This window comes from Labeo rohita, chromosome 15 (genome assembly GCF_022985175.1).
Source record: "Labeo rohita strain BAU-BD-2019 chromosome 15, IGBB_LRoh.1.0, whole genome shotgun sequence".
NCBI lineage: Eukaryota > Metazoa > Chordata > Actinopteri > Cypriniformes > Cyprinidae > Labeo > Labeo rohita.
In genome coordinates, this window is record NC_066883.1 from 20,608,085 (window position 1) to 20,622,964 (window position 14,880).

The 14,880-nt window shown below is 36.4% G+C and overlaps 1 protein-coding gene across 1 annotated transcript; it reads left to right on the plus strand.

The window, feature by feature from the left end:
• The first annotated feature begins 539 nt into the window (after positions 1-539).
• On the plus strand, positions 540-4,814 carry nkapd1 (NKAP domain containing 1). The gene is made up of 6 exons (XM_051128665.1): positions 540-650; positions 1,055-1,133; positions 1,214-1,290; positions 1,372-1,527; positions 1,617-1,670; positions 3,702-4,814. The coding sequence occupies exons 2-6, from the start codon at positions 1,065-1,067 to the stop codon at positions 4,111-4,113; spliced, it is 768 nt and encodes a 255-aa protein (XP_050984622.1). The 5' UTR covers positions 540-650; positions 1,055-1,064; the 3' UTR covers positions 4,114-4,814.
• The last annotated feature ends 10,066 nt before the right edge of the window (positions 4,815-14,880 follow it).

A 14,880-nucleotide genomic window follows, 5' to 3' on the forward strand; every position in this document is an offset into this window, starting at 1 on the left:
GGTAAGACACATCAAGCAGCAAAATGAGCGTTTTGCAGCTAGAAGCGAATGACAGCTGGACACATTAAATTAACAAATGAAGAGTTCAGATGCAAAAGCCTCTAAATCCATTTGACGTTTTTCTTTAAAATGAGCATTTGTTTCTGGCTACTTTGTATAGGTTTCTATGTAAGTACCAGTAATTCTGATTAGGCTGAGGCTGGAATTTAGCGAGTCTGAAGTAAAAGTATTTGATGGACGTATATGTGTCAGGAGAATTCACTTAGTATCTCATTTTTGACCGAGATGGCTTTTGGCTGGTTTTGCATCTAAACTCTTCAAATGGCTTACGTAAAAAATTCGTTCTGCTTATGTGTGTTGTTGTTTATCATAGATGAACATGAATATTCAAAAAAGTTTGTAAAAAACATGCATATTGTAATCGATTTTAACGTTATTTTCAGATGATTTTCAAATAGCATTTCTAATATTCAGAAAGACGTAGATAATAATTTGGCCTTTTATTGTGAATTAGCGTTTTTGCTTATTCCGTACTTTTATTTTGAAATAACTCATGCGCGTAGGTTGCACAGGAAGTTACTACAGTCTGCTTGTTTTGATGCCACGTTTCCGTTGCTTTCCACATTTTAAATTTATTTAAAAATACAAAGGTTAGGTCATCCTTTATTCTGTTTTAAAACACTATGCTGCTCAATCTTGAATTTTTTCTGTTTTTATGACTGTACTTTAACTAAGCAAACCTGTAGTTTAGCTAAACAGTTGTGTTAGCTAGAAGGAAAAAGTCAGGAAATACAATTAGTAAACTAATGTCAATAGAGCTGTTGCCAAACTCATGTTTAAATGACAGAAACGTGTCAAGTCTAGTTTATTTCGGCATTTATTCGCTTATTTTTTCATTTTCAGCGAGGTATCCAAAAAAGCGATTCTGTTCAAAATAGATATTAAGTCCTTCTCAGACAACAGACTTGTGTAGATCATATCATTTATATATATATATATATATATATATATATATATATATATCTATATCTCTGCTGTGGTGTGTTGTTTTAAGGTTTGATATCATGTCGAAGGTGTCTATGGGTAAAGTACTGCTCCGAAATGTCATCAGACACACAGATGCCCATAACAAGGTATATGAATTTTTATGAACCTTTCTCATTTGCAATATTTCATCATTTTATATCAGCTAAAATCAGTCCTTTCACTGCAGATTCAAGAGGAGTCTGAGATGTGGAAATTGAGGGGTCTGGAGCGAAAAACCACGTCTACTCATTTCCCAAAGCACAAGTACAGACAGCACAACCTTTTTTTTTTTTTTGGCTCCTGATGTCTTTTTCTCTTTAGTGACCATGTGTAATTCTCACTTAGGGGCCGCATGCACTGTGACCGTTATTTGGACGACTCGGAGGGTTCCATGAGAGACCGGCTAGGAGACAGGAGAGAGGAGATGTCGGAGAAAGATGAGAGGGAGGCGCGATACTGGACGCGAAAGCTGTATGAGTTTGAAGCCAATGATCCCGACAGGTATTGCTGTTTGTTATTGTATTGTTGTTTATTATATTGTACGCTTAAAGCATTTCCTGTGATCACAAAGCTGTGTTCTGTTTCTTCAGGTGGGGCCACAGTGGCTTTAAAGAGCTTTATCCAGAGGAATTTAATTCTGATGGGTAAGGAGAAACAGTCTTAATAAATAATGCATTGTAAAATAAAATAAAAATACGTTACATTTAATTAAAGGTAAAAAGAACATATTTACAAATGTAAGACATGGTTATTTTAATACCTATTAGGGATGCAACAATACAGTTAGTCCACGGTTCAATACGTACCTCGGTTTTCGGTTCGGTTCTGATATTTTGCCACTTCAGTGTGGGTTTTTTTTTTTCAACAAATTAAAAAAATACTGCCATAAACCTCTGTGCACTAGAAAAAGCGTGGTTTAGTACATGTCTGCTTAATTTTTCTTTTGAGAGAGGTAATATCTTTTCAATTTTTACACAAAATAGAATGGGTTTCATTCATACTGGACAACACGTATGCGTCAAAGAAGTAGCACTGATTATGTTCCGTTCCAGCTTCTTTAATATGGATAAAGCCATTGCTATTGCTGTAAGTGATTAAAACCAAAATATAACATTAAACGTTTTGGATGACAAAATGTAAGGACAATAAACACTGCAATAATATATGGTTTATCTGTGTTCTTCAAGCCATCTCGGGTATTTTCATAAGCCATTGGTAATCGACATACATTGAATATAAGTATAGAATTTGTCGTCTGCCTCATTCTGTGATAAGAATCCACATCAGATCACGCAAGTTAGTTATTTTAAACACTCGACTGATGTTGTGAATTAAAAACAAGTTTTAATGTTTTTTATAACTTTTGTTTTTATAACTTTTGTTGGACAACGGGTTTAGAAAGGCTTATCATTGTGTTTCATTAGAAGATGCTCTGTGTGTGTTGCTTTTTCACATAAAAGCGGGGAAGCGTTTCCTCATTTCAGCACGTGAAATCGCGGGCACGCATACAGCAAATTCCGAGAGACATAAAACAAGGAAGTTATTTAAATGCAAAACCGAAAAACCGCAATTCACATGCGCGTATTGAACCGTGGAGGTCGTACCGAACGGTTCAATATTATATTGAGTATTGTGACATCCCTAATACCTATGCAATTAGTTTAGCCATCATAACAATATTGTGTACTGTTTGTAAACTGCTTAAGTTAAAGATCCCAGTCTATTTTTCAATTGAATCTTAAAAAAAATATTTTTTTAAAATTCTAAATATTCTAATGTCTTAATTTTGCTTGTTTAACTATAATTATATATTCCTGTCCTGCCACTATCTAAAGTTTTTTAAGCATATTATTATTTATTTATTGTTTATTTAAAAAACATTAAGTTAAAGTTAATTTAAACTGAATGTTCTAAATGTTCTTTGATGTTTCCTAATTAAATAATTCTAAATCATTTAATACAATTTAATTATTAATTTATTTAAAAATAAAATAAGTCATACAGATCTTGAAGTTTTATTTTTTTTAATCATTTAATTTATATTTTCAATTTATAAAATTGTTCAAAATATTCTAGCAGCATATACTACCATTTAAAAGTATTTGAACTCTAAGATTTTTAAGTAAATGTTTTTTTTAAAAAAAAGCCTTCAGAAATCATTTTAATATTCTGATTTGCTGCTCAAAAAACAAAATTTGTAAATGTTCTTCGATGTTTATTTATTATTATTATTATGTTGAAAACAGCTGAGTAGTAGTATTTGATTAATAGAAATTTCAGAAGAACAGCATTTATTCGAAACAGAAATCTTTTGTAACATTATAAATGTCTTTATCATAACTATTGATCAATTTAAAACATCCTTTCTAAATAAAAGTATTAATTTCTATAGTTTCTTTCAAAAAAAATTTAATTGACTGGTTGAATGGTATAGTGTATAATGTTAAAAAAGCTTTTTATTTCAGATAAATGCTGATCTTTGGATTTTTCTATTCATCAAAGAATCCTGAAGAAAATGTACTCAGCTGTTTTTAATATTGATATTTTGGATCAGAAAAATGCAGGCTTGGTGAGCAGAAGAGTCTTCTTTAAAAACATTACAAAATTTACTGTTCAAAAACTTTTGACTGTTAGTATATTTTTTGCTTGTTTAATACTATATTCTTTTATTTCAGAGAAAAAGACTGCAGCGATAGTAAACACAGAAGGAAAAAACACAAGAACAAACTAGACGCTGACACAGAGAAGTCTTCCAAGAAGTCATCTAAGAAGAAGAAAAAGAAAAAGGAGAAGAAGAAAAGGAAAACCGCTGCTTCAGGCTCTGAGACCTGCAGCGATGCGGAGGATGCCGCCAGGAGGAAGCAGAGGAGGAAGGGAGGTAAAAGCAAACGTAGGAAAAAGGAGCACAAAAACAAAGACAGAACTGAAGACAGCGACTCGGAGGACAGCCGTTCAGACACGAGGACGAGAACGCACAGGAAGAGAGACTGCCCCGAACCAGACACGCTGACCGAACCTCAAAGGAAAAAGAGGAAAAACTGGAAAGTGGCGAATGAGGAGAGATCAGAGGACAGCTCTGATGCTTGACTGTTTGATATAATTGCCCTGCTTGACTATGCTGACTGTAAACACATTTTTTTTAACTGTGCATATCATTCATATTTGGGAAACTCTGATCTTTAGTTGAGCTTTATACCTCACCAAACAGACACTTGATGGCTTCCAGGAGAATTTGTCTAATTTTTATGAGGTTATGTGTTTTCTAAACACTTTTAAATATCTTTTTTTTATTACTTTGCAGACTGAACAATTTTTAATGTCAAAGAAAAAAAAAACTCAGGTATTTTTCTGCCATGTGTGAAACTGAAATGAGTGAAAACTCAAAAATGAGTTTATATACTTGCATTATGTCATACACTCATACTTGAACCTGCCAGTTCTGACTATTTTATATATATATTTGCCAATCAGCATTGTGTGTTCATTGCAAATTGAATGAATAGTTGTCATATGGCAGTTGTCCGAAAGGTGGCACTGTTGCACTATCAGACGACAATCTCAAAGCGAGGCCGGCTGATTGTCTTTTAATGACTTGTTTTGTACGGTAGCTTGTAAACACCTACAGTAAATGGTATTTCGCTACTGTTTACTTCCGACATTTACGGATAATGGCTACTTCCCCTTGCTAATGTGTCCGCTTTCACTGATTCATTTGCACTAAACTGCCAAAGGTCAAACCTTCATGTCCTATAAATGTAATTATATCATTAAAGCTGACTTTAGACAGACCTGTTTTTTATTAGTAGCTGAAGTCCCCTGAGAGTAGTAGACTTGAGTTTGTCCGTGTTTACCGTTATCGCTCACTTGGTTCCACGTGAGTTGTATGAGCGGTATGTATCGGTGTGGGATGACCAGTCATTATCCTGATCACCGGCTGCCATCTTCCGCTGTAAACACGGAGCAGTCGGCGTAAAGAACATTGTGTCTCTATGGTAATGAACACTGCCCTTTGCTAACAGCCTGGCACGGCGACTCAAAACAACTCTGAAAATTATCAAACACTTTCAAGCTGCCAAGCTTCATAATGAAATCAAATTAAATGTGGCCAGCTTTCATCAGCTGAGAGATTGAGCTGTTCTGGGTCTTCGGTAAAACACGGCCATTAACACGAAGCTCAGAGGAACACGCTGTTCAGACTTCGATTCGCTGAGGGGAATTTCAGGCTGATCCGTTAAAGGCCGTGCCCTTTTGCTCTCTTTGTGACTCTTCCAATTTCATACTGTGATGTTTTTGTGCAATTTGGTGCTCCTTCAGTGACACCAAACCTTAGTGCTTCTTTCAAAGGGGTCATCGGATGCCCATTTTCCACAAGTTGATATGATTCTTTAGGGTCTTAATGAAAAGTCTAATATACTTTAGTTAAAAATTCTCAGTGGTAGTGTAAAACAACACCCTTTTTACCTTGCCAAAAACAGCTCTGAAAAAATCATCTCATTCTGGTCGAGGCTGCTTTAAATGCAGATGAGCTCTGCTCGCCCCCGCCCCTCTCTTCCCTCTGTGGAGTGACGAGCCTGTTTACTTTAGCCGCATTTAGCCGCTAAAGTTGCTAACTAGCACATTATTAGTAAAGATGATCGCACAGATTCATAAAGTTGGGATCATTTTACCAACTCGGACCTTTGAGTCTCGTTCAGCAAAATGAACGAATCTTTTTTCGAGTCATTTCGTTTGTTTTAGCAAAATATAATTAAAATGTTACCTGTTACCTCCCTAACACATCTACTGCTTACACAAACGTTGATCACACTTCAAACAAAACAAAACTATAATGCTATAAGAAACAGAAAATATTAATTCATTGTTTACCTGGGTCTTTAGTCTATGATTCGCTCACCTCGCCTCTTATCTGACAGGTTTTCGGGTTTGAGTCGTTCGTTCATCACCTGACAGCCCAATTAGCTAACCAACGCAGTCTGAGCCGGAAAAAGAATTGATTAGTTCATCTCTCAAGTCTTCAGGTTCGAGTCGTTCGTTCATCACGTGACAGCCCCATAATGTGAACGAACGACTCTAAAAACCCGAAGGCTCCAAACAGGTGAACTAATTCCAGTACAGAACCTAATAGGATGTTGCGCATGCGCGACTGAACAAATCACTCCCCCGAGATGACTCGTTCGTCCCGAGTCACATTAAAGATTCGTTCAAAATGAACGAATCGTTCAAGAACGACCCATCACTACCTTATGCTCACTGCTGCTGTAAGTGAAGCTGAATCACGAATGATTTGCGCAAACACAGGCGGATATATGTAGATCGTGAGGCGCATTCCCTTCACAAACAAACGTAATCTACTGCATCTTCAGTGGCTCAGATGTCGGGAGTAAATGACGACCACTATGTTCATTATTACATCCAGCAACACAACACCTCAATCGGAGATATTCTTGTCTAATTTACATCACTGCTCCAGCATTGAAATAAACAGGGCGGACTGTTACAGCTGATCTGAGGTAAGACGCTCATGTCAATCAACTATCGTGGGAGTGACCTCGACAGGCGTCTGAGAATGGCTCGATTTGAAAAATGGGATATTATTTTTACAGATTAATTAAAAACCACTGCATTTTTATCATTATAGGCTAGATTTGTACATACACTGCCAACACATATTAATGTTCAAACAGCATGTAAAAGTGAACTTAGCATCCAATGACCCCTTTAATTCATAACTTTCCTTCAGAATTATCAGTAATATCACAATGATCATCATTACAAATAAATAAATAATAAATACTGCAGGTGAAAAAACAGATTAGTTTCAAACTATGGAAACCCTTTTTTAATCTCACAATTCTGACATTTTTTGTCTCGCAATTCTTCTGAATTCCGTGTTTTATATTTCGCGGTTCTGACTTGAGTTTAGGCCATTTTTTGTCACGATGGACCCTTTTCACGCATGTGATGACGCGTTTTAACAGTCATCATCATAAATCTTTTAAATTTTTTTAGATTTTGATTTTTAAAAATATGTATGTGCACTTATAACACTATACATTGTATTATATCACCTTTTTATCAAGTTACAAAAAAACTAGTTAACGCTATGTCAAGGTGTTTCTAATGCTGCGTCTGTGGGAGGAACAGTAAATTTGACATTGTTCTCTCTTCTGACCGCCGACATCAGTCTCTCAATTTTTTCCTTTGATTAAAAGTCGTGAAAACACTATTGTGTAGTTTTTCTTTTGTTATTTGAGCAAATGTAAATGCAAAAAATATATTTGTGGTACCCTCCCATTCACTGCTCTCGGATTTTACCCAACTATGACGACTTCCGCTATGAGAAACCCGGAAATGTGAGAAAGGTCCATTGTGAGGCATAAACTCCCAATTGCGAGTTATAATTTGCAGTTCTGAGGGGAAGAAAGACCGATATTTTCTCAGAATTGCGAGTTTATCTTTTCCTGAGTAAGGACGAGTGATGCCATGAAGGATTCTAACTTCCGTTTGGGTGCTTTCGTGTTCCGGTCTCCATAGAAATTCATGTTAAAACGGTAAAAAAACATTTGACTGAATTGAAACGTTTTCAGTATAACTAAATATAAAAATGTGCGCAGGTTTGAAGTTATATTATCGACTTGGAAAATATGTTAATTTGACACCAGAAAGCGGAAACATAAAGGACCGTTCCAGTCGGGCGAGACTTCTGCGTTCAGAAAAAGGTGGATATCTCACAATTCTGACTTATACTCACAGTTCTATTTGTTTCTCAAAACTACGTGATATAAACTCACAATTGCAACTTATAAAGTCTGAATTGTGAGACATAAACTTGAAATTGCGAGAAACTTTTTTTTTCTCAGAATTGTTTATATCTTGCAATTCTGACTTTATAACTCGAAATTGTGTTTGTATCCTGCAATTTTGAGTTTATACCTCGTAATTCTGACTTTATATCTTGCAATTCTGACTTTATAACTCGCAATTGCAAGTTATAAGAATAGCGAGATATAAACTCAAAATTGCGAGTTTATATCTTGCAATTGTGGCTTTTTTTTTAATTCAGCATCAAGTTTATTTGTTGCAATTCTAACTTTATAACTCACTATCACGAGTTTATATCATGCAATTCTGAGAAAAAAAAGTAGGAATTGCAAGATATAAACTTGAAATTGCGAGAAACTTTTTTAGTTGCATGTTTATATCTAGCAGTTCTGACTTTGTAACTTGCAATTGCGAGTTTATATCTCGCAATTCTGACTTTTGTGATCTTGCAATTGCAAGAAAAAGTCACAATTACCTTTTTTTTTTTACATTTTTTATTCAGTGCCGGAAACGGGCTTCCATCAGTCTTAAGTAGTATATATATTGTTTTTGTTTTCCGTTTAGTTTTATGTTAGTTTGATTGGTTCAGACATGTGATGGAGTGCCATAATGTGGTAGAAAATGAGTAAAGCTGAGTAAAGCTGCTGAAAAAAAGGGTCATCTATACAAAATAAGTTTTAAATATACCTAAGGTTGCTTTTACACAAACTAATGCATAGGACTAATGCACAGAGAAATCATTTATAACAAAACATTTCCTAAATATGTACATTGCTGTTCAAAGGACTGGGGTCAGTAAGAAATCTTTAGGCTACTTGATCAAAAGTGACAGTGAGGACATTTATGTTACAAAAAAATTCTAATGAATACCATTCTTTTAAACTTTCTACACGAAAGAATCCTGAAATAACAACATTCAAAAAAAAAAATTAAGCAGCACAACTGTTTTCAACTGCAAATTTAGCATTGCTTCATAGGAATAAATTACATTTTAAAATACATTCTAATAGAAAGCAGTTATTTTAAATTGCAAAAATATTTTGCAATATTACTCTTTTTACTGTGATTTTGATCAAATAAATGCAGCCTTGGTAGTGTGGTAGTGTAACTGAACATGTTAAGCCATATAATAAATCTTTTGTCAGGCCTATAATTGTTTGATATTACAGTCATAATTTATGTTTTATAAGTTTAACAGCAAAATCTTCCCCTGAGGAATCAGCTGCATACTTTATCTGCTTGTTCAGTACAATTGATGAAGTACCTCCGATTTCACCTAGAAGGAAGAACACTGATCTCATGTTTGATTTCATCTTTAATAAGTTCACATTACTCTACAATTACACAGTTGTGTGGGGTATGTTCCTTCTTCAAGTTAACCATGTCAAAACTACCTTAGCCATGCAGGTCAATCCAATAATCCTTCTTTATTGAGTTCTGCCTGCAGAGCACTTCATATTGACGTCATATTGTGATGGTGTAGAGATGCTTGTCTCTATCATAAGATAAGAAGGCATTACCAGAAATTGGGTTGAATTATTTCAGCCTCTTCCTCACAATACTAAAACCCATTATTCAGGAATGAGCTACAGTTTTGAGTTAAATGTAATCCATATGATCTGTAGGTCTGGCAGGGATAATGTATATGACGCAGGTATGGTTTACAGAGGATCTGATGTGTGCATCACTGTGCAAATTGCATATAGCTAGAGATTGTGCTTTTAGCTCCATATTGACATCATATCTGTGAGTCACCAGTCATGTGTTTGTTCTTGGAGGCGACTGATAAGTATCATTTTTCGGAGCTAGAAAAAGATCATATCCTGAAGATGATTATAAATGGGCCGAACAGAGGAAGTGTGATACATCCTCAAAGTTGGTACTGAAGTGTGGTGATTCCCTCCAGTTTCATCATGAATCACTAACTTCAGTTATGTGGTCAGTCATTCATTCTGCTTTAATAATAGCTTCGCACGCCAGCATTAAATGACGGCAGGCATTTATTATGTTTAGAGTTATTCATTCTTTTATATCCAAAGCAACTTAGAAAGGAGGAAAAACACTATTAAAAGTGTGGTCACATTTGCTAAATTTTCAATAGTGTTGCAATGTACGAAGCTCTGCTCACACAGAAGTCACTTTCGAACCACCAGCTTCCTGTCTGCAATCACAAATTCACTTGACCAACGTGAACCCACTGTAAAATCATGTGACTACACATGAAATTGCTGCTTGTGTGAATTCCTGTTGTGGTACCATTTGCACCATAACCATTGTTCTGCAAAATTGTAATGGGCAAAATCAAGTCATTTCAATAGGAATCCACAAGGTTTACAAGAAGGCAAAACATTTCTCATGCAGATTTCGCAACAAGTTGAGTTTGGTTTTAAAGTAACTTCTATAAAAAATTACACCATGATTTATTCACCCTCAAGCCATTCTAGGTGTATATGACTTTCTTCTTTTAGACGAATACAGTTGGAGTTATATTAAAAAATGTTCTGGCTCTTCCAACCTTTATAATAGCAGTGAATGGCTGTTGAGATTTTAAAGCCCAAAAAGGTGCATCCATCCATCATAAAAAGTGCTCCACATGGCTCCGGGGGGTTAATAAAGGCCTTCTGAGTGAAATCAGTGCATTTGTGTAAGAAAAATATCTATATTTAAAACTGCCATATGCATGTGGAGTTCCTTCCAGCGGATGATGGAGAAGAGAATGGAGAGGAGAGAGCAAAAAAAAAAAAAAACACTGGTCACGAATCACAAGTACAAAATGAGGATTTGTAAAGAAAAATGTTGGAGGATTTTGATACAAACCATGTTACACTACACCTACGCAGTGTTGCCAGTTTTCCCATGGAATTGGGCTACTTTAACACTGTCCGCAGGTTGAAGCGACCCCAATTATGTCATATTTATCCCCTGAAATGCTAATTTACCAGGGGAACCTTGACAAAAAAACGTGTATTTTATTTTATGTAGCAACTGGGTGGAGTAGCAAATCATTCGTGATCCAGCTTCACTTACAGCAGAATTGAGTATAAGGTTTTTTTAAATGAATTTCTGCAATCACATTTCCTAATAATGTGCTAGTTAGCAAGTTTAGCAGCTAAATGCAGCTAAAGTAAACAGGCTCGTCACTCCACAGAGAGAAGAGAGGGGTGGGGCGAGCAGAGCTCATTAACATTTAAAGCAGCCTTGACCAGAACAGGATGATTCTTGCAGAGCTGATTTTGGCAAGGTAAAAAGGTTGTTGTTTTACACAACCACTGAGAATTTTTAACCAAAGTATATTATAGACTTTTCATTAAGACCCTAAAGAATCATATCAACTTCCGATGACCCCTTTAACACCACCTAATTTGGTTTTGTCTGTGTATGTTTTTTTGACTCTCAAAGCTATGGATCCCATTGTCTGCCATTATATGACTAACAGACTATAACGGTTTGAGTTAAAAAATTTTGAACTATCCCTTTAACCTCCCGGAGCTTTGTGCAGCACTTTTTATGATGGATGAATGTATTTTTTTGCTTCAAAATCTCAACACCCATTCACTGGCATTATAAAGCCTGAAAGAGCCAGGACATTTTTTAATATAACTCTAATTGTAATCGTTTGAAAGAAGAAAGTCACATACATAAAGGATGGCTTGAAGGTGAGTAAATCATGAGGTAATTTTTTTTTTTTTTTTTTTTTTTTTGGGTGAACTATCCGTTTAGTATCTATTAATACTATTAATTTTAAGATTAATAACCTTAATTATGACATTCTTGCAGCTATAATTAGTATATAAAACCTTATCAGATTCTTTTACTATTTAAAAAAAAATCACAATTATAGTAAAAAAAAAAGGTGAAGTCGAATGACATGTAGTTTAAGCATCATGTTGGACCCCATGGCGCTCATTAACATGCCCTCTGCTGAGAATCTTTCAAGGTTAATGGACAGCTCCTGCAGCCCGTGCGCGGAATATGCGCCGCTTCCCGGATTGCTCTCCAAATCAGTTGTGCATCCAGGCTGACCCTCTCACACACTTTGCTTCAATTAGCCACCAAGTGAATCATGGGTCAATCTGCTGCCGTTGCCATGGCAACCTGACGTAAAGGATTTGGATTTTCTCGACACCACTGGAGGCTTCACCAACATCACTGCTGAAAATTTGCATGTGATTATCTAGGGAAGCGTTCAAATGAAGCATCCTCAAAAGTTGGGTATTTAGCTAGCAAAACTAGAAGTAGAACTTACTCAAGTGTCTTCATGTGGATAAATACACTTTGAATGGCAAACACAGGATAACTTGACCCTGACATTATCATATTTATCAGCTGCTTGATATAATTTCTTCAAATTTGATTGTAGTTTCTAACCTGATTCTGAAGAAAAGGTAAAATGAATATGAATATGAATAAGTTCTATCATAAAACTCTGGATGGTGCAGGCTGATGGGTCGTTAACACAAACTGATTATATTCACAGCTTTAAACTACAAGCCGATTAGTTTACGTTACATACCCAGCCAATAAGCTTGCTCCTCTACATTTAAATAGCTGGTTAGCATTCAGCATTCTAATTAGCATTAGAGCATTACGCAGCAAGTTTTCAGAATTCCTCTGAAACCCTCCACCTCCCCAGCTCCACCTGTATAGATCTGCTACGGCTCATGATATGCTATTTGTTCAGCAGCAGTATAAAATACTCACAGCACTGTATAGCCCAAAGTATCAGCGTATGCGGGTATCAGGGTCAGCGTATGTGCACCACCCTATTACTTTGTATGCGCAGGTCACACATTTTGGTAAAGGAATTTGTTTTGCAGTAATCAGTTGTTCCACAAGGTGGCAACACTATCCTACAGTAGAAAACTAAACTAAAGACACAGAACAACAACAACAACAAAATAGCGGAGATTGTAACAAAAACGGATGCTCACATTGACAAGCGCCGGTGAGCTAGAGGGTTTTTCGAACAATCACATTAGCACACAACGTCAAATAGAGTATACTTTGAAAGGTTACGCAATCGACTGTATGCATACGCTAGCGTACCCATTTAAAATCAATGTATACTTTGGGCTTTAAAGCTTTACTTGGCACAAGTTGACTGGTTCATGTTGCATACACAGCCAATGAGCTTGCTGGTTTACATTTAAATAGCTGGTTATCGTTCATTAGAGCATTCACAGCGTGCTTTTAGAGCTCCACCTCCCCAGCTCCACCTGTATAGATCTGCTACATGTTATTACATATGATATCTGTATGTCAGTATGTCTTAAATACTGACAGCACTGTACAGCCTAAAGTATACTTTACTTTTTTTTTTACTCATACACGAGGGTCAGTGTACAATGCATGTGACGCAAGTTGTAACCGTTGCAAAAGTTATGCGTTTTAAAATGAAAACGCACTAGTGTAAACATAGCTTCAGAATCCCGGCAGAAGTAGTAGATCATCCAGGTAGTTTACGCCTAATGTTTCTCGATTACTATGAATTCACACTGTTTTTTGCATACTATATAGTATGGAAGTATTTGATTTTGGACGCAGTGTAGGTTCTGAGCAGTTTTTAACATAATAATATGCAGCTGTTAACACCTTCTGGGTGGTTACAGCATTTCTAGGTGGCTGCTAAACAGTTCTGAGTGGGATTTAGCATGCTGTTAGCCATTTTCCAGGGTGTTCTTGTTGCTTAAAAGGACTATTTGAACAATGTGCTTTTCTGTGCCTTGCTGCTGTCTATGCAGGGTCAAAAAGCTCTCGGATTTCATCAAAAATATCTTAATTTGTGTTGAAGATGAACAAAGGCCTTACGGGTTTGGAACGGAGTTTTCATTTTTAGGTAACTATCCTTTTAAGGCTATGACTAATATAAATACTTTAAATTATGTAATGAAAGTCTACTGTAAAAATTGGACCAGACAGATAACCTTATTACAGCCTGGGTTTCATAACAGCACTCGTCTGACCTTTGCCTAAAAACATAACACACTGCTGTGTTGTTTCATAATATAAAAGGTGTTTGAGCAACCAGTCTCTTGTGTTTAGTTCAAAGTAATCCAGGGCCCAAAAAAACACCGTTCAGCAGCACCATGCTTCTCCATCACTTTTGTTAAACACTCATAGGCCTTACAGCGTGACGTCAATGCATGTCTTTGCCATACTCAGAAAAAGGAGGAGGAGACGGATGTATGATCCAGGGGGGAAAACAGCTTTCAGAGAAGCTTTGATTTGAGCAGTCAACCCCCTGCCCTCCCTCACTTTCACATCCTTGCTATCACACCTCCGCCTGCAGAGCCTTATGGGACGCAGGTTTGACGTCAGCAAGTGTCAGCTTAGCCCATAGTCTGCCTCTGCTGCTAAATGGCTGCAGTAATTGATTCGGAAGAGCAGAGCGAGTCTCCAGCTAATTGGTCTGTGGCAGCAGCTGCTCTGTTTCAGGTCTCTCCTCACATCTTCTCCCAGTTCACGTCAAACAAACAGAGCAACGCACTTTTATAAGCTGCGCAAATATGAGGGGGAGGTTGGCTGTGCATCATCTGACAGATGATTGAAAAGTACTGAAGCGCTCAGCTCTGGAAGCTTCTGCAGTGTGTTATCAGGATTTCACTTTGGAGAAGTACATGAATATTTGTAATGTTAAAAGGATAGTTCACACAAAAATCAAAATTCTGTCATTAATAGCTCACCCTCATGTTGTTCAAAACACGTAAGACCTTCGTTCATCTTGGGAACACAAATGAAGATATTTCTGATGAAATCTGAGAGCTTTCTGACCCTGCATAGACAGCAATGCAACTGACACGTTCAAGGCCCAGAAAGGTGGTAAGGACATTTTGACATCAGTGGATCAACCATAATGTTACAAAGCTACGAAAATACTTTTTACAGTAAAACTGTGTGTTGTTTATAAATAACAGCCCATGTGCAGCTAAACGTTCAGGATGTGGTCTACAACAAAAAAGTGTTAACAGCAAAAGTTATTCAGAAATATAGCTGCAAGCAGCGATCACCAGGGGTTTAAGCAATTTAAGACAT